Source organism: Anabas testudineus, chromosome 19 (assembly GCF_900324465.2).
Source record: "Anabas testudineus chromosome 19, fAnaTes1.2, whole genome shotgun sequence".
In the NCBI taxonomy this organism is placed as follows: Eukaryota; Metazoa; Chordata; class Actinopteri; order Anabantiformes; family Anabantidae; genus Anabas; species Anabas testudineus.
Window position 1 is genome coordinate 9,950,050 of NC_046628.1, and position 26,152 is coordinate 9,976,201.

The 26,152-nt window shown below is 42.0% G+C and overlaps 1 protein-coding gene across 1 annotated transcript in view; it reads right to left on the bottom strand.

Annotated features, from left to right (window-relative positions):
• The window catches only part of nrg3b (neuregulin 3b), a 149,551-nt gene extending 124,560 nt beyond the window's left edge, over window positions 1-24,991 (bottom strand). Inside the window, exon 1 of the mRNA XM_026350842.1 lies at window positions 23,732-24,991. Coding sequence (XP_026206627.1) covers window positions 23,732-24,575 — 844 coding nt within the window. The 5' untranslated portion in view covers window positions 24,576-24,991. The remainder of the gene's footprint in view (window positions 1-23,731) is intronic.
• Between the last annotated feature and the right edge of the window lie 1,161 nt (window positions 24,992-26,152).

Sequence of the window (26,152 nt, forward strand, 5' to 3'; positions counted from 1 at the left end):
AACACAACATGGTGCAGAGTTTCTTAAAAATTTTATAAGATACAAAATATGGTTGTTTCTTGGGTCATGCATTCAAGTGGAAAACTACAAGGTGTTGACAGGCTCTCAGGAGTAAAGGCCGTGGGCGATTAAGACCTTGCCTGCAGAAATGTTGTACCCGAATCTGATCACTTTCACTTTCTCTCTCTGAGCAGACCATTATGGATCGCCTCCTAAAGGTCAAGCCATGACTAGTATAAGAACACACATTTAGCACCGAATCACAGCTTTATGCCACTTTGCTGCGCTCTCTGATCTGTGCCCATTTGCCAAATGTAACGCATGTTTATTTGTCGTCATTTCCCACTAACACCGAGGACAGAAGAATGAGAGGATATTGTGTAATAGCACGGCGAGGGAATAGTGCATTGTCAGTGCCCCCTTCTCCATAGAAATCTCAGACACAGCTGCTGTTAATATGGCTAATTAATGAAGGTGACATGAGACCTCTAAGGCTGCAAGCGATGTTATGGCTGAAATGGCAGGGACGAAAGGGAGAGCAGCCCGGTTCTTTATTCCACATTAGTCAGGATTACAGTGTGACAATGGCAATAGATCTGAACTGCTCTGCACAGACGTGTTTGAAGCAGCTCTTCATTTTAGTCCTGCAGACCCCGGCTGATTTCTGTTTTAAATTAGATTACATCCAATGGTGAGTGAATGCAAAACTAGCTGGTTCCATTTTGAAAATTGTTACTGTAAATGCAATAAAACAGTTTTCTCCAACTTGTAAAAAGCTCAAACGCAAAATGACTGTAGTGCTTAACAGTTTCTAGAAATAATCAAACATCCACACTGACAACACAATGTTCAGTCTCATATCTAAAGTATTATGTTAGAATCACGCAGGCGAAACACAATTTACATCAGCTACATTCAAATGACGTTAATCGCTTATCATTGGAATCCAATCTTGAGCTGCAGTTAAAATGCATTTCTAACAGATTGTGTAAAATAGCTCCATTACGATGTGTCTTTAGCTGCAGGTGCAGCATGAAACGGTAGTACGAAGCAGTTCCATCAAAACTACCATCATCCTAGACTGTCATGCATTGAGAACAAAACCACTCTTTCGAAGCGGTGATAGATTAATCCTTCACATTTCTACCCAAAGCTTTGAAGTCAATAAGACAATCCGGCTCCTTAAGTCACCAAATATTACCCATAAAAAAAAAAAAAAAAAAAAACTAAAAGCAAGCACATACACACATTTTTCAATAGATGTGATTTTAAAAGAACCCCCCTCTCTAAGATTAGATGTGCTGGCTTTATTTTCGCACAAGCACACGCTATCTTTTTGACAAATGTCTTGTTGGATGACTGCGCAGAGCATGATTCCCATTGAAGATACAGTAGCTGCACAATATCCGCAGTGAACTGTATTATACAAACTGGAGAGGCAACATATGATCTAATATTAATTAAACTTTACGTATACAATACTTCTCTCTTAGTTTCATTAGGGCAACTGATTTAATAATGCATTGGAATATGCTATACTGCATTGTATTATTGAGAAATGGAGACGAGTGAACAGTGACAGAGGGACAATTATCACTGCTGTGCCAAACGGTCATATTAAAATGATAACTAGTTGTAATCCACACATCAGGAAAACTACAACTGGATGACAGAAATGCATTGATCATTTACCACATCTCTGTGTTAATAAAATATTGACACAGCGCTGGAAAACCTCAGAGATTCTCACCCAACGACAGCAGCAATTTATCTTTGGAGTCAAACACAGTAACAGCAGGAAAAACTAGCAATGCTCAAGGACGTGTACACTGTCCCTTAGAGGAGTGGGAGGATACCGGATCATGTGTGCAGGACCACTTGAGAATGGAAATGAGGCCTAATTGATATGATTTGTGGGGCCACTCCCCGTTTGCAGGCCAAACAGCGAGCACATCACATGAACACAGCAATCAAGGACGAGCGGCAGAAATAATCTAAAACATCTCCATGATAATCTCTCACCCCGAGTCACTGTCTAGATATTTGTAAGGGAGGTGCAAGGAAGCCTAATCAGCGATGCCCCGTATTTCTAGCTGTGCTAGCTGAAAATTAATGCTGTTGGACAATGACAACGCTGAGTAGCTTCAAGTGATAGAAAGTGTCAGGTGGCATTACAGCTTGTCTTTGGGTGGGCGGAAAATATCTAAAAATGAAGTGTGAAGGAAGAATTTCTCAAGTTTTTCATCAGGTTCATGTGGTATAACTAACTGTTGTTCCATTCCTGTCTGCTAGTTGCAATTGTTTCTGCTCTTACCAATATGACACCACTAGGTTTTTATATTACTTGTGAGACAGAATTTCTTATATTACAGAGAGGATAGAATTGATATATATAAACATACTGGAGCAGCTAATATACCCCTTTTAATGCTATTTTTACCATTTATTTCAAAACAGCAAATATAATATCAATGTAACAAAAATGCCCACTTGTAAATTATTTAATTAGAAATAATCGAATTTCCAGGCTCAAGACAATATCTATACGTCTCTTGTATCAAGGCTGTTTCATCGACACACACAAGTAATATAGCCCACTGTGGGATATCACTTATCCTGCAGCTTTTGTTTTTAATATTATGCATATTTTCTTTCTGCTTTACAGCAGATTTGAGTATGTTAATGAAGTTTAATAAAGTATGATGAGTAAATCAATTTATTTTCCTCATCAGCGTCATTGTTTCATAGTTTGCCTTACGTATGCTGTTATTGGTGTTAGAAATAGAATAGAAAACAGGTTGTGTACAGTTCATTGCGGTTTTTATCTTCAGTAATTTGACTGCCAAACACCATTTAAGTGCACAATCGTGAAAGCAGGATAATGCCTGGATCCTCAAAACACCCCAGTGTTACCCATTTAGCAACTGTGTCCCCAGATGTAGACATTTTTAAAAGCCTTTAAGTTATATATATTTACAAAAGAGCCTGGGGAACAATCGAGCAACTTTTGGGGCCGATATTAGCCGTGGCTCAGCTGTGTTCAGTAAGTGGGAGAGAGATACACATTCAGTCAGCAAATATAAAATGACATGCAATGATTTTTTTTTTTTTTTAATTACATCAGATAGTAACATTTACTGTCTGCACTTCATTGTGTGATTTTAGCTTTTTCTCCCATATGTTATCTGTTTTATATTGTTAGGATCACTTAAATTGCAAAGTAACATATGTTGCTAGAGTTTATTGCAGTTTGTTTTGCTAGCACAATATGTGCACCCTGTCCACAGCTGTAACGTTAATAACACACCCACATCTGGATTGTTACACACAAGGCGGCGGAGTTTTGTCAGTCTTGGTCAGGAGACTCCCCTGTTGCCGGAGTGACAACCTGATGCCAGGGTGCTATGGCACCTTAACAAGACTGTTGTGTTTTAACATCAACATATGAAGAGCTGTGTTTTCTGTGCATTTCATCAGCTCTGCACAGGTTTCCTGTGGTGTAATGAGGTGATTAAACAGACAGAGCACATCTTATGTTATCAAGCCAGGTTGCTGGGGTTGTCTTCTCCAAGTTGCCTTCTGTAATACAGTATGTCAACGGCTAAAATGCTGTCCTGGATGATGGGTCTGGTTGCAGAGAAGCATGGCTAATATTTTAATCATCCACATCCCTCTGGAATATTAATCCCATCTGAAGGGGGCAGCTAGGAGCATATGGATAACATAGGATCCCTGTGATCCCTAACGATCAGAGTACAAGCATTCTACAGTAGAAACAGACTGAAAAAAAACTGTTTAAGACATTAAACACAAAAAAAAAAAAAAGCTTTTAAACAGAAACATTTTCTATTGGCCATAGAGAAACAAGCATTAGGGAGCAGCTCAGTGTTAGTAGCAGTGTAGTTCAATAACCATAGAATTAGGAGAAGCAAATACTGAAGTCAACAACACATGAAACATACATGTGTTAAACTGCCTCATATTCACATAAGTGAATCCTCTTTCACTTCTTAACTGCTCTGTAATGATGAGGCCTGAATGGGCTCATAACCCTAGCGAGCACCTGCTGCAATAGCTGGACTATTACCATTACCACACCACAACCCTAATGGTCGCCACTCTACATTATGAAATTGCCCCTAAATGCACCAATGAATGCAGCTAATGTGGTCACAACTTCCTCCAAGTCTAGTCCAGTGTCATTGTGGGAAGCCAATGAGGGGTTTAGTGGACAGAGATAATTATGGTCCTGCTCATCACATCTACTGCAATTCTGAAACTGCTCTGTGTGTGTTTCAAATCACCCTAGAAGACCATGAGAGGTTTTTTTTTGTTTGTTTGTTTGTTTTGTTTCTTAGGTAGCACATCGCTCTTTGTCTTCCCATCTTATTAGAGACTCATCGCTGTGTTCCCCAGACGGCTGGCCCAGGCATATCAGGTGGCATCTCCTCACTGAAGAGCAATTTAACAGTTAACTCACTGCACACAGGCCCAATTACAGGTGAATCTAATCCTGGATTAAACAATATGCAACTAGTCTTTGTTTACAAGGCTCAGACAAAAAGTAATGCCTGATCTGGAAAAATTCAATTTAAAAGGCCCCAGACAGGGCTGCCCTGACTCACCGCTCCGATCGACATCATTCGTTTTGCATTTACTTTGAGAAATTGGAATATTATTGACTTGCTGGAAAGCGGCAGAAACAGAAAAATAGTTGCAATGTATTTTTTCTACTTCACTGCCCCCAGGCTTGGCAATAAGGACATGTAACTGAAGCATTAAAGCGGTTTGATTTGACTTGTGAAATCTAGTTGCTCCACCGCACTGATCTATTCTGGCAATTTTACATTTCCTGCACCAAATGTCACATTATGACAACGACAAAAGACGCTTATAGGTATTAACCATTTTAATCACATCTGGACACATAAACTCTGGCAACTGACTGTCTGCCTCCCTGCTGTGTGCATCATTTTCCCTCTGTGCATAATAACAACTGCGCATTTGCAAATGATGGCAGGTATCCAGTAAACATTACATTCTGTGCTCATTTATGTCCATAAACCATTTAAAACTTCATTATCTTTCAGAGTTTGAAAATGTTCATTTCCAAATTAATCAAACACTTCATTGCACTTTACATGTTCCGACTGTCAGTGAATTGTACTGTCACTGGTTATTCTTTTTATGTGTGTGTGTGTGTGTGTTTCTATCTGTTATCTTTCTGTCTATCTGTATGCTCTCCCTAGTGCCGCTCTCATCATACCTGTGCCCTAAAAAAATCTTAGTAAGTATTACAATCTGCTTCAGTGCATTTGCAATCTGGCTCATATATTATATATACATATGTATATTGACATGCACCGACACCAGGAACACATGTTAAGACAGAACTGCATATGTTCGATCAAAACATTTAGCACAAGCATAATAAAAGATATGTGCTAACAGCTGCACAGTGGAAAAATGATCAACTAAATTTCAACCAACAGTATAAATGTCTTCTCGCTTTACTTAATACAAAAGGGGCTTAGCCTTTTCTAATATTTGCAGCCTGTATGTTTTGGGAGGAGTCCATTTTGGCAGCCCTAACCTCTCTCAATCGTGAACTAGAAGCCAGCCTGCTGTATCTCTCCACGTGTAATGCATTTGTATCATTTTAAATCACAATCTTGGCAGGTTGTTGGGCGTGAAAACAGCTTCTCCCCCACCTCAATCATACCTCCCTCAACACTCCTCTTGTGAGTACACATGCGTACTCCCACACACACACACACACACACACACACACACACACACACACACTCACTCACACACAGCAGCAGCAGCAGCAGCAGCAGTGTCATCTGGCCCCTTCAGCATGACTTCACTCAAGAATCTTTAGTTGAGGCCAGCAAAGGCCACAAGGGATGGAATGGGTGCTGTCACGCACATCTAAAAAATCTTTGATCCCATCCATATGTGATTAAACATTCATACACAGCCATTAGCTTGTGTTAAGTTGGCTTTTAAAGGGAACCACATAGGAGGAACCATTAAAGTCAGTCTGGGAGGTCAGGGAATTCTCCGCCTTGTGCTTTGAGCATGCCCTAGTTTATTTTCCAGCAACAATCAAATTAGATTAGATTCTGACAGTTGTGATGTTTGGAAATCTCGCCTGTCAAGAAACTGGAAAAGTAAACAGCACATTTATTTATGTATGTATGCTACACCATTCTCCTTCATCATCGTAGGCGCCGGTCTATTGTGAGAAACATCAGTGTAATCCATAAAGAGCCTAATTTCTTTATTTTTTTCAGATAAGTCTGTCAGTCAGTGAACATTTAAGCCCATCATGCTTTCCTGACTGACTGTGCTGATCTGTTTTTTGATTCTGAGTTGCACAAACCTGATTGAATGAGTCAGAAAAGTATAAGTTTAGTTCCTCGCACCCTCCTGATTGGATGTTTCGCAGTGTGGTCTATCATTCCTTCCTGCAGATCTGAAAAATACTTTCTTTTATCTGCTGATATAACTGTCACATTGACATGAGTGATGGTTCATCACGATTTATTTTTTTTAATCCGCAAACATTGAATATTTACTGATAAGAAGTCAGCGAGTGTTCGCAAAATGTTTCTTGTGCCATCCATACAACTAACTTTCACAATCAGATCAATTCATAAATCGATGACAATAAGGGGATATGCCATATACTGGAGAAATCAGATTGAATCCTAATTAAATGAAACAAAATGAAATGAAACAAAGTGAAACCTACAGTATATACACACTTTCCACTTGGTGGACCTCTTCCTCTTTCTAATACCTGCAGTCTCATTCTAAAACTGATGCTACATTACGTCTTCCAGCCAAAGTTGCACTGTTTTTGTTCATGAATTTCTAATGACTAATAAGTCAAAGTTTTCCTCCTCTTAGAGATGCAATTCATGGTGCAGCCAGTGGACATTAGCTAGAATATTAGCTTACCCATTATGTGGCTATAATATTTCCATTGTCAGGGTGAGTTACAGCTCCTGAAATGTTCTAAGTCTTGTCCATTTATATTTTATTCATACCTTGTTCTTATCCAAAGCGGCATGAGTGTGACACTACAACAAGTTTAAGTCCCTAAATCACCAAAATAACAAGCAACTAATTAGTATGGAATACTGTCTCTGTATAATGTGTAGTACCACTAAAGTGGATCAGAGTGGGAGCAACAAGGGCGTAGAAAAAAAAGAAGGAGCAAGACTGAAGGAAAGAAAGAAAGAAAAAGAGTGGGCACAGGGAAACATGATTCAGCGAGGGAACGGTGACGGTGAAGCAGCATTTATCGTGGATGTCAATTAATGGTTGCTAAGCTTTGTATTCACTTTCAATCAAATCAGGTTAATACAGAAGCAAACGGCAACATATATATGAACAGAGTGAATGCAGCCTGACCTGAGGTATTGTCTCCGTTTACTGTACTGTACTGTATCAGACAGTTACATAGAGTTTTTCCCTGGTGAGACAACCACGTAAGCACACACATACACGAGAGTTCAGTCCCACTGAAGAGTGCTTGTAGTGCTTGAAGGTCATATTCTATAATGAATTCACTGCAATGGTGACAATTATAGACACAAACTGTTCGTGCACACCTACACACCCACTAACACACACACTTTATATATATATATGTGTGTGTGTCTCCCTTGACTCCCTTCACTCCAGTGCAATGATGATTGGGTCTCTCCACTGGACTGACTCCACTCCTGCTCTGCCATTCCACTCAGCACAGTGAGAAATCACCTAGTCAGCCTAGGACTATTACAGAGTAATTGGCCTTTTAAAGAGGGCATCCACCATGTGAAACAGTGTAACTGAGACTGATACTCTTGTTGCTCCATTCCCCATTTTGTCCTCCATCCCTCTACACTTACACATTTCTCCCCCTTTCTGGTTTCACCTCTTGCTCCCCCCCCTCTTTCCCGGCCAGCTGCTCTCGGTGCGTCTCTGCATTTCAACATCATGTTCCTGTTGCACCTGTCTTCTGCTGACTCTTGCTGACCTCTAAAAGCTCAGTACTGTAGCTGCCCATGTTACCACTTTCAGCACCGGACAGCTCCTTGACTGGACGGACCCAACTTTATTTTCAACAAGAAAGCGAGGTGAGCCTGTGGAGAAATGATTCTTTTAGTAATGCTGTGTCAGCAGGACCTGCAATGGTGGTAGTATTAAAGAGGAACTGTCCATACCAAAAATGCTATACTAACAGAAAGAATACAGACACGAGAACATGTGAAAGTGGGAATGTAAGAGGAATGGTGGCAAAAAGTGGCACTGAAGAGCCTACTCCTCAGACAAGAACTCTACTGGGAGGACTGTCACTAGATCCAATATAGGATTTAATGCACAGATCTTAGTCAAAGCTTTGTTGTATAATTAAATGTACCGAAAAGCAGCTAGAATATTTATCTTTAGCTCTCTTTATAGACACTGTAAATCTTTTGGTTAAGTGAACTCACCAACACCTCAGGTACCAGACGCTGCTCAAAGTCTTCATTATGTTTGCATAACATTCATTACCTCATTACTTCATTACCTTTTTTGTGGATAACAAAAAGTGAGGAGTGTAATTTAAGGACATATGAGTGTGTTTGTGCATTATTATTATAATATTTTTTTTTTTTGCATGTGTGTTATTAGATATTTGAGGTTTCAGGGAAGAAGCTGTGAAACAAAAATATAGGAGAAGGACAGGACAGACAAAACAGGGGAAACAAGCAGAAAGGTGTGTGTCAAAGATGTCAGCACATTAACACACTATTTGGTTTGAAAAGAGCCAGATGGCCTCCTGGGAGATGAATTGCAGAGGTGTGTTTGCATGAGTAGGAGAGAGAAAACCTGTTTTTTATGCATGTGAGAGAAAGAGTGTGTGTAATGAGAGTGTGAGCATGTGTCTTCCTGTGTGACATGCAGCTCTGAGGGCGAGGAGGAAGAGAACGGGAGGAAGAGAACTTCATTCCCTGACGAAAAAGCCTCGGGCCCCAGGAACGGAGGCAGATGAAGAACGACATTTTAAATAGTATGCATCAGCTGAAAACCAAGAAGAAGAAGGAAACAAAAAAACACAGACTAAACCTTACACAAGCTCCTGATTGAAAAACACTGGAGTGTAGCTGCAGGGTGGCCTGGTCACCTGTAAGGTCTTCCCTTGGAGAACCAGGGTCTGACCAAGATATGCTGCAGGGACTGTGGGCTATACCCCTGGTACTCCCTGGAAAATAGCATGTCAGGGCTGCTCAGCATACCATGTTGACACGGTGACCAGGCCTGTATATGTACTGTAAAGCAATGGATGGGTGTTAAATGGAATACTGTACTGTTATATGATTAGTGAGATTGCACTTAAAACAGGACAACCAAGGTTTCTACTCATGTGTCAGTCTGCTAATGTGATCTTTTGCAATAGCTCAGCATGGCTCTATCAGAGCATGCTGACATACTCTATCCACAGCACTCTTGTCTTAGTGGCCACAGTTGGAATTGCAGATCATGTCATATACAGAAAATGCATTTCCTTGACAAAACCACCAGAAGGGAATTAGATGAGTTTTTGTAGTTTTGTAGTTTGAACTACTAGGTAGTCTGGAAGTTGGCAACTGGATTTTGTTTTTGGAAGGATTCAACTTCCTCAGCTGGATGACTAAGAAAATTCACTGAGTTCTAAGTCGCTTCACATAATCGAATTACAGTTCCTTCTCCCTAGCGTAGCTTTTCTGTAGTTCACCTTCTTCCACTAATTGGTACATATCAGACAATCTCCATCCTCCAACCTATGGTGATCTGTATTTATTCATTACTTACAGCTGCCATTGTTTTTTTAAAGGCGGGGAACGTGCCTATTTGGTAGCCATCCTCAAAGACAACTCATTTAGCAATAGATACTGTAAACTGACAAAATTTGAGGAGAGAAAAAATCAGGAAATCAGTACCTTATCATAAACACATTACCAACACACAGATCTACAGACACCTAACTCCGGCTTTCCATTACTTTAATTTTTTGCTACTTTGAGCTGCTGTAACATATTCTGATTAATCTGTAATTAGCTCAAATTGCCTGCCAGTGCACTGTAAAGGTCACACTCTGATCACAGTGGATGTTTCTGATGCTTGAAGACAGTGGCTGTCTGATTGATGAAGGGGTGCTGGGTGTGGTTTCCCTTTTCCACAGAGGCTTTTGTGAAGTAGAAGTGAACAGAACTACAATATATCTCACCCAAGATGACAAACAGATTTAACGTGTTACTAAAGATAGATAGCAAAGGGTCGGCTGCAAGGTCGAGAGCTTTCAACACTGAGATAGACAGACACACAGACAGATGAGGCACCGCACTCAAAATCACACAATCCACTATTCATTTAGATTCCTCCCATGCTGATCTACCACTTCCTGTCACAATGAGTAGACAGAGACACTTTAGACGGGGAAATCTACCCCTCAGCAAAACACAGTCATGCTTCTAGCCTTAAAGGACGACATAAGAAGAAAGTGGGAGAAAGCGAGCAAAATTCAGGGCCCACCTCTCTGAGCCAGAGAGAGAGAGAGAGAGAGAGCGAGCGAGCAAGAGAGCAGTAATACGTTTTCATCTGAAATATTAAAGCCTCTGCATTAATCTGTCTTCTCTTTCCCTGGGGTGCTGGTGAAGGCTCTCACTGTCCTGAGTTCCCCGGAAAAAAGGACGGAGACCCTGCAAGCTCACCTCCTCCTTCTCCTCAGGCCAGTAGCCACTCTCCACCTCTCCTTTCATAATGGCCATTTAAGTGTTTGCGTGGGAGTGGGCTCTGTGCTGAGGTTGTCTGAAATGGCCGGCGTGGTCAGCACGCAACTGTCGGGCCAAGTTAGAAAAACAAGGAAGCGGCATCCATTTTTATATATTGTCCCACTTACATATCAACGACTATGAAAAAGACAAATAGTCAGCAACTATTTGGATTTGAATATCTTTAAGCCAAAATAGGTTAAAATGCTACAAGTTGTCTTGTTCAGCTTCAAAGCTTTAAAAGTAATGTTAACTTGAAACGGACCAATACTTCAGTCACCTGGTCAGCGTAGTTTGTTTTTTTTTTCTCGTTCATTATAGACTTAATAAAGACGCAGCTCCTAATGAGCGCTCGCTCAGCTGGATGCTTAGGTGCATCAAAGCCTTCAAGCTTCTAACACCTACGGTACTCTAATTGTTCTGCTGGCACTCATGAAGGCAGTGTCACCCATCTAGCTTTTATCTAGGCTACCAGATCCACAGCTGGACCCATCTGGCACTGCTATCTCTTCTCTCTGTCGCCACATAATACACACATGACATCCATCATGTGTGCGCAGCCCTCCCCTCGCACACACACACAAACACACACACACACACACACACACACACACACACACACACATACACCAGCTGTTGTGGATTACCAAATAAAAAGTGTGGGTCTATTTTCTGACTTATGACCAGTGTTTGATGGCCTTTCCCTGGATGTAAAGCAACACAAAAGCACAGACGCGCTTATTGTATATTATAATTCTGCATGATATGATTTAGATGTACACTAGTGAGTACAAATGGAAAGAAAATGCTCTTAAAATTAAATACAGTGAATGACCGATAGCCCCTTTGTACTACAAATCGTTTTTACTTACATGAAGATGATGCAAGTTAACTACAAAAAAGCATTTTGTGATTGTGTAGTTCGTGTATGCTGTTGTTTGTTGCACAAAACCAGGCAACTTCAAATCCACAATCCTCTGTCAAGAAGGAAACAATAAATTACACCTCGTGCCTTATTTTCTTATCTGATCAAGCCTTGAAGTGTCCACTCAGAAAAATGGGGGTTCTTTTAATCATGATGTTTGTGCTTCTGAGAAATAGAAAATCAGTCTGCCCCCACCTTCATCTATCTTAACTTCCCTCCATGCATTGCTCTTGCACGCTGACCCCCCAATCTTCTCGCCAGCCGACGTCTGCTTAATCTTCATTATTCTCTGTACCGCCACAGACTCTCTCTGGCTTGAGTGTCAGCCTCATCTTTACTAACCCTCCAGTCCCATACCATCCCTATTTGACACACACACACACACTGCAAATTCAGAGGGAGCACAGTCCTTTTGTAAAACAGACAGTTTAGGAGTAACAACATGCAAAATAGTCGCTCGGGTTCCCAGCTGAGGCTTTAAAGCTTAAGTTGCCAAGAGGGGGAGAGGGTGAAACCATTGGACTGAAGCAACCCCACCAATTGCTTTCCCACAACTGCAATAAAATATTCCATCATATCCCCAAAGCATCCCTGACTCCAGCTGGGATCAAAGAGTTTACTTGATGAGTGAGAGGGGAGTGCATATTAGTGCCTACAACGGCAGCATCTCGCTTGCTCTGTGCAAGTGAGACGCTTCATCCCGTTCCATTAATAGCCATCATGGAAAAATACACGATAGGGCTTGGTGTTTCCATTTCCTCAGTAAGTATAGATGCATAACAAGAGAAGATACGGTGCAGTCAAGAAAGTTGTTGCAGGAGACACTCACATAGCAGTGTGGAAATCATGAGGATGACAATTTATGTTGATGTTGTCATTTTTGTTGGTTATAGGAGAAAGACTCTGTTAACAGCTGCTTACACTGGCTTTTCATTTTTAAAGTGTCTTAGCAAGGATTTCTGTAAATAGCCTAACATTTTTTGTTTACAAGGTCCAATATACATCATTTTTGCTGCATATTCACTATTCAAAAGATCAAAACAGAAAAAAACCGCATCTCGCTCTGGTTGTATTCCTTTCAGCCTGTCTGTGACAGGTGTTTTATAGGGACGCGCACTGTTGTTGTGGATGTCCTATCAATGATTCAATGTAGCACATCAGATGGAAAAGAGAGACAGAGAAAGATGTCTCGGCCTGAAATTTCAATATATAATTCACCGAGTTGTCTGACAGGTTGGGTGTGAATGTGATGGATGCGCTTTCAGTCTCGTGAAGATCTTAAACCTCGGGGTCTTTAAGGCCACTTTGAGCATGTACTACACTTCCAGATGTCCCTTTATGATCTTTTGATCCTTACACTGATGAAAGACTGTGCTACTTCACACACACTGACAAAGACACGCAGCAAAAGCACGTCACACCCCACACTTTCATACTAAGATAATTAACAATAGGTCCCTCCATTTAACTTGGAAGCACAGCAGGCTATTTACAGCAACTCTCCACTTAACCTGCTCAATTAACTTGCCACAAGTAATAAAACAAACCTGATACACTTTAATCCACAACTACAATAACATTTAATAATGGCGAACATGAATGCTGGTAGATAAATGTGCTTCTCAGCTATAGCTCCACTGACTACACACTGTTCGGTTGCAGCTTGTGGGCATCAACCAACCAACCAACAGAAAACAAGTGCTTGATGTACAGTAGTGAAATGTCCACCATCTTTGTAACAAAAGCAACTGGAAAAGCTACACAGTCCAAATTGTGTGTATGTTTGTGTTAATCGGGAAGCATGGGCAACAAATCCATAGAACAGAGCCATGTAAGATGGCAGATTAAGGGACTATGATACACAATGTGGAGTGAGCGCTAGGCAAGGGCTTTTGTCTTGTTATCTTCGGAAGTGAGTTGACATTATCCTCATGGATAAGGTTTTACCATGCATGGATTACCACATGAGACAAGCTGTGCACGCCCCTAGGAAAATAACATGAGAGGACCATAGTCGATCCCTGTCTCCATTTCCCTCTCCACTCAGGCTCCCTCTCTCACTATTCATCAATGCCATGCTCGGCACACCTGGGGCTTCTGCCAATGTTTGAAAATAACAGCATCTGCATTAGGGGACGTTAGGTTATCTTTAAATTATTATATATTGCTATATATTGAATAATCTAACACAGCAATGTGTAAAATAAACATATCAGATGAAGCCAGATTAAGTGTTTTATTAATTACAGTACAATACTTTTCATAGATTGACGTCTTCTGCCTAATATATTACTCCAGAGCAGGAGAAGAGTTTTTTTAAATAAAGAAAAGAAAAACTTCATCTTCAATTGTCTATTCCCGGTTCCTCAGGTGGAAAAATATCCACAGTGGATGATCAAACTAAGAGTGGACAAACAACTCAGAGTCTGCAAAGTAAACTCAACCTTGGTCACTTAAAACTTTATGTACAATTAAAAGTACTTTAATGTTAGATCTTAATGATACAGGGCGCCATCCATTATAAACAGTATTAGAGTAAGTCTCGAGATCAGGCATTTATCTCATTAATAGCTTCAATACAGTTATTAATCCTTTTAAAGTTTGCTAGTATTGTTCTTATAAAGGGAATGAAAATGGAAAACTAATAAAACTTTAGACGCCACCCTCTAGGTTAGGTTTTAACAACAGCAGTTTTGAAGGAGTCTGCAAGAATCCTATTTTTAAACAACATAGTTTCAATTTTCAGGACACTGTCTGAGACTCTGAAGTTAAAAAACTCTACTGAGAGTGTTGAATGGTTTACTTTCACCTCCAACCTGAAGGAGTTCTAAGGAGTAAGATGCATTCATAAATGTCTAGTTAGACAAAAGTGCTTGTTTGCTTGTGCATTTGAGTTTTTTTTTTTTAATACAATAAACATATAAACTGAAAAATCAATGTATAACTCCATGTGAATGGACATTATTATGTAATGGAGTGAGCTGTTATGGAAAGCAATGACTAAGCAGGTTTCACCTATGCAGATATAAGGTTCACTATAGTAGAACTGAATAATTTCAGAGACCTGGGGAAAAAAAAGAAAAAAAATCAGCACAGTTGATAAAAATAATGAAATAGTGTCAGTTCCTTGTCATAATTTCCTTGGGGATACTTTGGAGGAAGTGGTGACAGTAGCTAATATGGGATGATGAATGATACTCTTATCTCTTCCGGTACACTCCTAAGATAAGAGCTCTCATTGGCTCGTATTCATATTGTCAGTGATGTGAGGGGAATGAAGGAACCCAACAAAGAGGAACTGAGAGCAAGGAGACAGGCAAGAGGGTGCCTCACAATAGAGGACACGAGGATGAGAATAAAAAAAAAAAAAAAAGGAGAAACTAAGTATAGAGGCATGAATGATAGTGGGAGGGATGCGAGAGAGAGCGAGAGGTGACCTCCATCTCCACCTCCACCTCCACATGCCACAATAAGCCTCTCCATCGCAACCAGGGCACCATGGCACATTTCCCGTCACTGGGGGTGGCAGCAGGCCACACATTGCAGTGAATCAATCCGACTGCTGCAACCTCCGCAATCCACACTTTCCTGCAGGCTCGTCATGTACCCAGATGCTATGTGTGAAGCAGGGCTGGTGAGAAATCACGGTCCACATGCTGTGCCTACCTCAGATTGAAGTTGTGACTTACATATCTCTCCATGGTGCAATAATTGAGGTTTGGATACAGAGACGTCTGGAGAATTTGATGCAACACCGTCTAAATTTCACCTAACGACTGGAGTTCTATTTTGATGAGAACACGTGTGAGGCTGAAAAAAAAACGTGTCAGACATTGTTTGAGATGATTTTTGCCTGATTTGTTACTTGAGTTGTTTAATGAAATTTAACATCAATGAAACACAAAAATATCATATACTGTATACTAATTGAAATCTTATACTTTCTATATTATATTACTATACAGCATACTCCTTTTATACCCCTTACCTAGCTCTTATAATGTTTCTTTAAATAATTTGTAGGTCACAGATATGTTTTTACAACAGATAATAAAGGCTCTATGCAGCCACTACAGCTGTAATCCCTCTGAAATGGGATCATATATCCAACTGAATAGCAAAAAAATCAAGCACCATAACACCTACATCACACAGGGCGCTGTATTTGTGTTGCCACTTGGAGTCCTTTGGACAAAAAATTGGCTGTTATTAGATTCATCGCATCCCACCAAAACCTGCCTCTAAGCCCCCCCCCCCCCCCCCCCCCCCCCCCACCTCAAGCACCCCCCATCCTCATCCTCTTCCTCTCCACGTTATTCGTTTGCAAATTGATAACGGAACCAGAGTCCCTGCAGGGTCTGTAATTCAATATTGGGATCTAACAGTCTCAGATCAGATATGATGGACTGTAATCCTCTCTGCACTGCCACAGCCACATGAACTACTATATCTCAATGCCCCTTGAGCTGGTTAGCTACTGTGTTCTCTGCACATGAATGAATGACAGAGTGAATGAAGGTATGAAATACTGGGGTTTTGTGGATTAGAAGCAGGCCAATGCTTAGTACTCATGGCTAAGATATAAAAAACGGACTCTGGCAGACTTGCAGGTAAGTAGGCATGACAATATGTGATTAAAATGAGTGAGTTAGTGAGTACTCCCCGAGTCCACACACATCACCACCACCATAAAAGCCCCTCTTTTAAAAACTGTTCTCCACTCTCAGTGGGGGAGTCATGTTTACAGACAGCAATGATCTAACTATTTGCTTTCAGTTAGGTCTATTCCTTTCCTTAAGCTAAAAACACCTTCATTTCTATGTGGATGCGTCGGGAAAGATGAAGTCTGTGGTTGGGAGTTTTTTCGCTGCAATTACGAAAATTGGTGAGCAAAACAAAAGCAAACATGAATTCAAAGGTTTCACTGATTGTGTGACCAGGGACGTTTAAATAATATAAAAGCTTACTCATGACTATTAGTGTCTTTGCCTCTGAAAGGTAGCATGTGAAGGCCAACACCAGACACAGTAAATTCCTGCACCATGTATCTGCCATTAGACCACCAACCATGGGACATCTCAAGCACTTTATGAAAGGGAAGCCTAATCAATTATTCACACTTCCAGCAACACAAGTTCCATATGTTTCTCTTCCTATACATTAATATTTCAGCCAATACCACCCTGCCCTACATCTTCTCTCTGCCATCTCCCAGTGGACATTTTGTCTACATAAATCACATAGTGACATTAAGAAGCCCTAAGATGGCTTCAGTCAGTACTTACAGTGGGCAAACTTTTCCTCTGCCAATTTACGAGTCCCCCGGGCTGCTGCTGCCTGAGAGTCAAATGTCACTTAAACATCAGAGAACGTCACAAGATATCTATTACAGAAACAACATTGTTAGTTTCACTTCTAGGCCTGTACAATGCATCCTTTACATCAGCTGTAATGGACGCCAGATTTGTCTGGGTTTAGAATAATTATGAAGAACCCAAAGGCTTTTTCAGTCAGACCTTGGTAGTATGAGTCCTGTTCTGTAAAAACCCTGAAGATGTACAACGAAAACAGAGCAAAAGAAGCCCAGGACCTCCATTCCCCAAGCTAAATTCCCACAGGAAGTTAAAGGCCTTTAAACACCCACCAACAAGCTCTCTGAACTCTAATATCAGAGGTTAGGGTCTGCACCTGCCAGATTCAATGAAGGAGGTGCGAGATGAGCAGTGGAGAGGAAGTACTGCCTAAGAAGATCAACGCAAACATCAAGTCTCCTTTGCATGAGGAAGGATGGCATGCAACAACCAGCTAAGCGGTATTGACAGTAGTTATCCATCAGGGCTGGCTTGTTTGTGTCTAGGATGCTCTTTACAACAGTATGCCACCATGGTTATGATAAACACAGGTTTGGGGCAGCAATGACCATTATTTTCCTATTTTATCAATGAATCATTTTATAGAGACAATGCCAAGTGTTGTTACTCAGAGCCCAAGGTGACATAATTAGGCTTAATCATTATAATTAAATCAACTTGAAGATAATCATGAACGGCTGTATCAAATCCCCACTTTTGAGAAGCTGATTAAGGTATAACTTATTAATTGATTCCGAAAATAGATAGCTGATTCATTTCTTGTTAAGTGACTAATCAGTTCGGCTTAAAAAGAAAAACTGAAGTGTGACATAGCCTCTCTTCATTATTTTCATACACATACGCACTGGTGCCATAAGAACTATGCATAATGTATAATATAGAATACACTGATAACATCCAGTGATTTACATACTCTGCTGAATCAGTTCTGTATAGGATACATCATGCGGGCACTGTGGTGACAAGATTGAAGTGAAATACTTAAAAAAATTCAAATGTGGATAATGCCTATGGGCAATCTGCATAAAAATGAGAAATAATAATAGAACGGTGGAATGGTGGCCTGAGAAATGTAAAATATCTGGCCAACACTCATTCACTCAACTGTGATGTCTATATGCCTTACCTTGCAGCTGGATCCTCACTTCTGGAGCATGCTCTCATGGTTTTTGACAGTCTTCGCTCCAATAAATTATTTTTTTTCCTATTGTATCCAGCATACCCTATTTCTGTCATTCTCTCTCTCTCTCTCTCTCTCCCACAGCCATCTTTACTCAAGGCTAACTCCCTCCCTCCCCCTTATTGATTCTGTGAGGTTCAGTAGGTAGAGCATGGCACCAGGAATGCAAAGGGCATGGGATCAATTCCCACAAAATTCCAAGCATTCACTGTGCTGTCACTCTAGAATAATTTGTCTGCAGGCTTACCCCCACTCAATACACTGATGCATTCTGCTTTGTAATTGGTGCCCATCAGTGTCAAGTGTCTCTGCTAGCGAGACGTTCAGGGCCAACACTGCAGAATGCTGCAGTTTCTTAATTTGCACATGCAAAGGGAGTGTATATGCTTCATTATTTACTAGTCTGATTTAAACTATGCCACTAAAATAAGCTGGCATATTGTTGAAGGAATTACATGTACCGTAGCATGTCTGTGTAGCTACAGTCCTATAAGTGTCTAGTAAAAACTGTCTGGGTTAAACATTCCCTATTAACTTTGAGTCTAAAGTGAATAAAGCTCAAACATGACAGTTTGCTCCCCAAATAGGAAGATATCTGTAAATCAGTGCAGCTGCACACACATACTGCAGAGGCAGCCCTGCTTGGGCCAGCCTCGACGAACAAGCAGAGCGTGTCTCAAGAGAGACAGAGGGGCCTCAGAGGCAGCCTGGCAAATCTGAACCTGACCTCCCTGAAGACAGAAAGGGAGAGACAAACTGGATTTATATCTGTGTATTTAATCGCCCTTACACGCTCCACTGGCCCTAAAGTAGTACTTTGTGCAGGCTACATGTACATTCAGGAGGGGCTTGCATGTCAGGAGCAATATTTTTGTTCTTTTTTTTTTGTGACATCACAGAAATGACAGAAAACCCCATGGTGTGTTTTTTATTAGTCGTGACACAAAATCTGTTTGGATTTTGAACTAATAATTGTATGCTAACCTGTAATTCAGACTGAAATGCCAGTTTGACCATGTCATCTGTAAAAGCTGTGTTTGAAAGGGAGTTTATTTTTGCCCTTACAAATAGCTGTGGCTGATCCGTCATCTTATAATCATCATTTTCAGGTGAAATCTAAATTAGCTGTGGCTAAAAAAAAGTCAGCCTACCATTTACATCCTTATCGAAATTGCTTACGCTGTATTATTTTTAAAATATACATAAATGATACCAAAAAAACACAAAGCAAAAATCTCTAAACATGGGGTTCAAAGATGTTGCACTAACTGAAAGCACAGAATCCTCCAGATTCATTTCAAGTGCCAAAGAGCCAACTAATAAATTAAACTCTCAAGGAGAAGAGCAATGACACTTTTTCATCCTGTTTTTAAGGCCCTTCTTGCACAGCTGTTCTGATTTAATAGCTGTTGTTTCAGTCGGTTGATTTACAGCAGCCTTGATAGCTGTGTCACTTTCCTTGCATTCAGTTACATGACGTTCCCAAAATGAGTCCCACCTACAAAGGTGCTGATTGACTCAGCAGTCGGGGAAACAACCATTGATTCCGCTGAAGAGCAGCACCAGACCTTTGAATTGCTTGACAAACATTTAAATGCAGGATCTGGAATCAGGCTAGTGAGATGTGCAGGGAATTACAACCAGACTTCACTAAGGAAGATTTCTTACAACCGAGAAGAGAGAAGAATAGGCCCTGAGCCAACACATCGTCCCATGGTTTCCCAACAGGCATTCATTGTGCACTGCTCCGTTCCCTAATTCTGAGCCAATGGGGTTTGTATGTAGTGAGTGGAGTCGGGTACATAATAGCCTCAAATACAGAAAACCGGATGATATATTCATAAGTATGGGCACAAACATGTTACATGTCTGTCTTTGTGTTTACAAGTGTGCTAGTTTTTTTCTACGTGCCCGTGTGCACATGAATGTGAGCTTAAGAGATAACATATAAAAGAAGATAACAACCACAAAAGCAAAGCAAAAATAGATGGAGGGAACACAATGGCACAGAGAGCAGACACAGTAACTACAGGGAATAGGGGGAGGGAAAGGAAAGGAAAAAAGATGACAAAAGGAATAGGTAAAATATGTCATAGCCCCCAGTGGACGAAGCTTGCCTTTCGTCCAGGACACAGAGATTCATTAGATCTTCACCAAGCAGCGGGGGCAATGACAATGAGTGCAGTTGGAAAATCATGTTATGGCGCCCTACATGCAGTGCAGATTACGTGAAACCCGAGCTCGTTCACTATAGATGCATTAGCACACCATTTTAACATAAAATATGAGCTCAGGTGACTGTGGGTAAAGACAAATGCACCTGAAGACACGGTGAAACCTTCATATTCATCATAAGCCGAGACGTTTTCAGCGCATCATGACACTGCATCACACTGCACTGCTCAACCCTACATACTGTAGTATTACAGTAAATCCTCATAGAGAAGAGGCAACATGCCAGAAATGCCTGAATTAGCTTCATAAAAGGTTGTGCAGCCTTAAGAATACTGAGTGTTGTGTATATACTATAGCACATTAATGTGCACATAAGGGTTTATTAAAAGAAATGACTAAACAGCAGAGGGGGAGGCGTGAATTAACATAACATTCAGTCAAGAGCGTGTCTCCATGTTTTAATGCTAAGCAACAGTGTCAACATGAGGTACAGGGTACAATAACATCGCAAAAAGAAGCCATTTAACACGCAGTGCAGCCTTGACCTGACAGAATAAGCAATGACAGTGATTAGGGTGCACAGCGAAGACTCAGCATTCATTTCTAGCCATCTGCGCCAATGTTTAGTGCTGTTTCAATAGATTTCCTTCTTTACAAATCAATCACAAATATTGGAAGCAAAAGCACATATAGTTTAATGAGCTGTTGAAAGAAACAATAGATTTAAAGCAACACTCTGCAATTTATGTACAATAATGTTACATTCAAAGGTCTTCCTTTAAGTTTTGCATGTAAGCTAAGGTATGAAGCTATACATGCTTCTTCATATATAATAAATGAGTTGTTACACCTGATTTCTGCCAGAGATGTTGATTTCACCGCTTTCATTCAGTCATCAATGAACGAGCATCATTCATGCACAGATGCTGGGCCACCAAAAATAGGCTGCATTTAAATAGCAGCCTACACAAAAATAATTTTACTACAAGAATAAATTTCAATAAAACAAACGTGCTCTTTCTGAATCACTGCATGCTATGAAGGTGATCAAAACCAACTGTAAAATAGCTATAACTTTATGAGGTATCTAATTTCTTTTGAAGTAGCAGACCGGCGCAAAACCACCTGTTGCCACGAATATCACAATTTCCAATGGTGGAAACAGTGACGGTTTTACTGAAATTGATGTCACCAATTAGTATAAATGCAATATTGGCAATGAACTACATTTTTGGCAAACATTACATTTGTTTCTCTATATTCTTGGATCAAAGGGTTTGAGGAATAGATTTCATTTGGCAACCCAGGGTTAATCAAAATATACCCATTGATTTGAAGCATAGCAGGTTTCATATATGTATATAGCACAGGGCTAAAGATTCCCCAAGCGAGTCAAAATGCCAGCCCACTATGCATGATGTCAACACGTAGGCTGGTGATCTATCAAAAGACTCCACTGAAAATACTTGTATGTCTGAGAAGCTTTTATTAACTAAGGGCTTCACAGCTTTACTACGTATGCTTCAGCTTTTGAAAGCAGTGCCCCTTTATAGTATACAGTACAAACAGATGCTTCCTGATGTTCACACAAGGGGGCTGCCCAGTTTGGCAGCTTTCAGCTGTTTGGCAGCTCTTTGTCGTGTGACGTTATTGACTCTGGAGCACTGGATTATGCAGCAGGAGGAGTCTGATTATGGGCATTACTATACTTTCGGCACCATTGAAATCCATTGTTGCTGACTGAATTCAAGTTGACCACAACCCACTGTTCTCAGGTGGGAAACCTAAGGTATTGTCTCCACAACCTTAGAACTGCCAACAGAGCACATGTGATTTAATATCCATTGTCTAAGCATTTATACCCTCAGGTAAAGAAAGGGAAATTAAGTCACTTGATCATTGTTTGACTGTGGAATCGATGCATCTAACTTGTCCAAACTAGAACAGAATATGTAGTAACCGGAATAATATGTAACCGGAACTGCTGTCTAAATATATGATTCACAAAAAACCCGGAACACTGACTCTTTCGTTTTCACTTTGATTGTATGTCCATTTAGAGCATATTTTTTACTATTGATGCTTGCAGAGTTTGTTGAGTGGATCCACCTATTGGTAGCCACTGTAAGGTGAATATGTGAGTTGCCGAATAAATCCAAATTTCCAACAGAAAAATAAACTCTATACAGTCATACTCAGTCAGCACTCGTGATTACACTCGTATCGTGCCCCACGCACATCTGAAACAACATCTTGTGATGTTAAAAATATGTCCCTTGTGAGATGAATATTCAGGAAGCCTTCCTTCTTTACACAATACTAAATATGCAAAATTCTCAGCTCCCTTGCTTTATACCCTCTATCTCCCTCAAGCCCTTCCCTTACTTAGCCCACTCCATCTGCCATTTCTTTCTACTCGCAGCTCCCACTCTTCATTCTACAGTACTGCCTTGTTATGCTTCCCACATTCTCTTCCTTCCTTTGCCATCCTCCTCAGCTTTCTGTTGTTTTTCAAAGTATTTCTCCTCTTTCTCTTCCTTTCCTACCTCATCTATTTCCACTTGTCCTCTGCAGCCTTCCTCTCATCCCTGTATCCATCTATTTCCCCCTCTGAGCCTTCTCTTTTTCTCTCTCTCCCTGCAGTGTGAAAGCAGTACCTGCGACACTCTGCTCCCAGTATCCTCTCATCTAAATGGAATGTGTGGCCTTGCTATATCTGATTCTTCCCAACAGGAGGTGAGAGCTAACCTTTCTCCCACTTCGACACCTCACCGCCGCCTGTTATTTGTTTTCATAACACAAATATGCTATCCTTTGTCACAGCACACATCACAAACCTTTAACATCTCAACTCTGGCAGACAAAACAAAATGAATCCTTTAATGGTACTTAAACAAGTGTGGGAAAAAAAGCTCCTCTGGAGGTAAGATTCATATCGGATTAAGGCACAAGTAAAAGATAAAGACGAGAGGGGTGAAAATACTGAGAATATCCCCTGATATCTGTCTGTGCTAATGAATACGATTAATGTTAAGCTGCTGGAGTATCCACTTTCCATGTGGATATAAAAGGAAATAATTTATATTCTCAGACCATGAGTCATTTCATAGCACATCAGACAAAAGAGGAAACAGTTATATGTGATAACTGGTGCTGTAGCTATACTGACATACTGCTGCCATGAAGGCCCCAAAAAGAGCTCTTGTGAAACACTCATCTCAAGTTCCACAGATGACTTGGTTGAGTTTCACTCACACAACTGCACAAACCCAAAGAGTGGACTTACGTGTTCTGAGGCGGTGGTGTGGGCGCGTGGCCGGGCCCTTGCCCGGGCGCACGTGATTCCAGCGTGACGTGGGCTTGACCGGGGCTGGTGGCTGGGAGGTGGTCGGCTGCACCTTGGCGGTGATCTTCACAGTTGCTGTAGTTGTGGTGGATGCAGTGGTAGTGATGGGAGCAGACGTCTGCCCCGGCTTTGAGTTGACAGCTCCATTACGTCCATCACCAGCTCTGGTTTCTTTCCTAACAGTGCTGCGAGGGGTGACCTCCTTACTGCCGGGAGGCGGGGTGAGTCTGGTGGCGCGAGTGGTGGAAGCAGTGACCACAGTCCCGCTAATGCGGGTGCTAACGCGGTTGTGAAGGTGTGGGGCACGGTTGCCATCTCCGTTGGCAGTGCTGCCATTGGCTGAGTGGTTAGCTGGTGGCCCAGTTCGAGTTCTTGGTGCTGGGGCTGTGCCATCCGCAGCTAGCGGCGTGGTAGTTGACACCATTGCTGTAGTAGAGGCAGACGAAGTAGTGGTGGCGGTGGAAATCTCAGGCCCCTTGGGCATGGCACTGGGTTTGGAGAGAAATATAGGGTCCTGTCCAATGCTACCTTTAGGATCCACTAGGTCAGTTGGGACATAGTCTTGGACAGATCCCACAACAATCCATTTCAGCAGCATGAGACTGAGTCCCAGTCCCACAAAGCCCATGACCAAGGGCACAGCACACAGCCAGGTCTGCTGGCGAGGCCACACGGCACAGGGGCCACAGCGGAGAGGGCCTGGGGCTCGGGGAGATGCCTGTTCAGCACCAGGCTCCTCCAGCGTCATGGCTGCTAAAGTGCTTGCACCGGAGCGATCACTCATCCTGCTGGAGTTTTCTTTTCGTCTCTTCCGGTGTTCAGGAGGTCAAACAGGTGGCCAGAAGATACAACGGCGTGCACTGGGAAGGGGATGGGATGCAGGAGAAATGCTGGGCATCCTAAGGAAGTGCCCACACAGTGCCTAGCCTATATATGTGCATGCACAAAAAAATAAAACATGGACTAACGCACAGGCACCAGCAGACACCATCACTCACAGTCACGTCCAACTAATTAAAAGCTGGCACAGCACTCATACGCACACAAGAGCAACATAACCTACACTCCCTCTGGCGGACAACATACCAAACACACTCACACACGCACACGGACACACACACACACACAGTTGCAGCACAATACACACACAGTACCACAGGAGCGCGCAGGTTCTGGACAGGTAAGAGAGCGCAGCGGGGAGGGGGGGGCGCCTCACTGTAACTCAGCACTAACGAAGCGATGATAAATCCCAAGGTGCTTCACTCCCTTGTTAAAAAAAAAAAAAAAAAGAAGAAGAAGGAGGAGGAGGGTGCAAAATAACGAAGAAGAATATCGATCCGCTGTGAGATGAGCTTCAGACTGGAGCTGTAAATCCATGTGCGTGTGTGCGTGCGTACATCAACATCAACCCAGCTATGGCAGCACCCCTCTCCACTCTCAATTGGCTCATTACCGGCCGCGTAAGGTCTTTAAAATACAAACCACCGACTGGTTTTCTGTCTCTTTATTCATGTTGGCTTCATTTGAGTTATTTCACCTTGCGTGGGGGGGGGTTCCTTCTTCTCTTGCAGTTTGCTTTTTTTTTTTTTTTTTTTTCCCCCCCACCCCGTCTACTTCAAGTTTTGCCTCTCACAGCGCGCAGTTCTCCGTGCCGGGCCACCCCCCCCCTCCTTCTGATCGCTCCAGCTGTCGGTAATCCAGCAGGAATGAAGACAGTGACAGGCTGCGATGCTGAAACGAGGCAGGACAGAAGGGATCTGACGCGATCTGCCAATGAGATGAGGGTGGTGTTGGTGTCCTGGGCAGCGGGGCTAAATCCAACTGATCCGGGTCCAATCCTCACGCCGACCGCTCCACTCTGTTTTCCCCGGAGTGACAGCCGTGCGTCTCCGGAGCCGTCTGTCTGCAGCCCGTCACTGGGATGATAGATCCGATATTGGCGGGGAGGGGAAGGGAGCCTCGTTTACCTTCGCTGCATTCCCACAGTGGTGCAAGCAGCAGAAAGGGAGAGATGGAGAGAAGAGGGAGGGGGGGAGGGAGGGCTGCTGCTCTGAAAAAAATGATGCGGCGACTGTTCTTGGAGGCTGCAGACTAGGGAGAGACAGAGAGGAGAGAGAGGAGAGAGAGAGAGAGGAGGGAGAGAGAGAGAGGAGAGGAGGGAGGGGGAGACTTGCTCAATCCGCGGTGAGTGATGTGGGTTTCACGGCTGCTATCCCATCCGGTGCTCTCCTCCGGTTCACCGCCGTCTTCAATACTCCAAAGTGACGACTAGTGACTGCCCCATCTCCCCCGCCCCGACTCCGCGGCTGCTGTGGCACCTGCTGACTCCCCCATCGGCAAAAAAGAAAAGAGGCAAGGGCA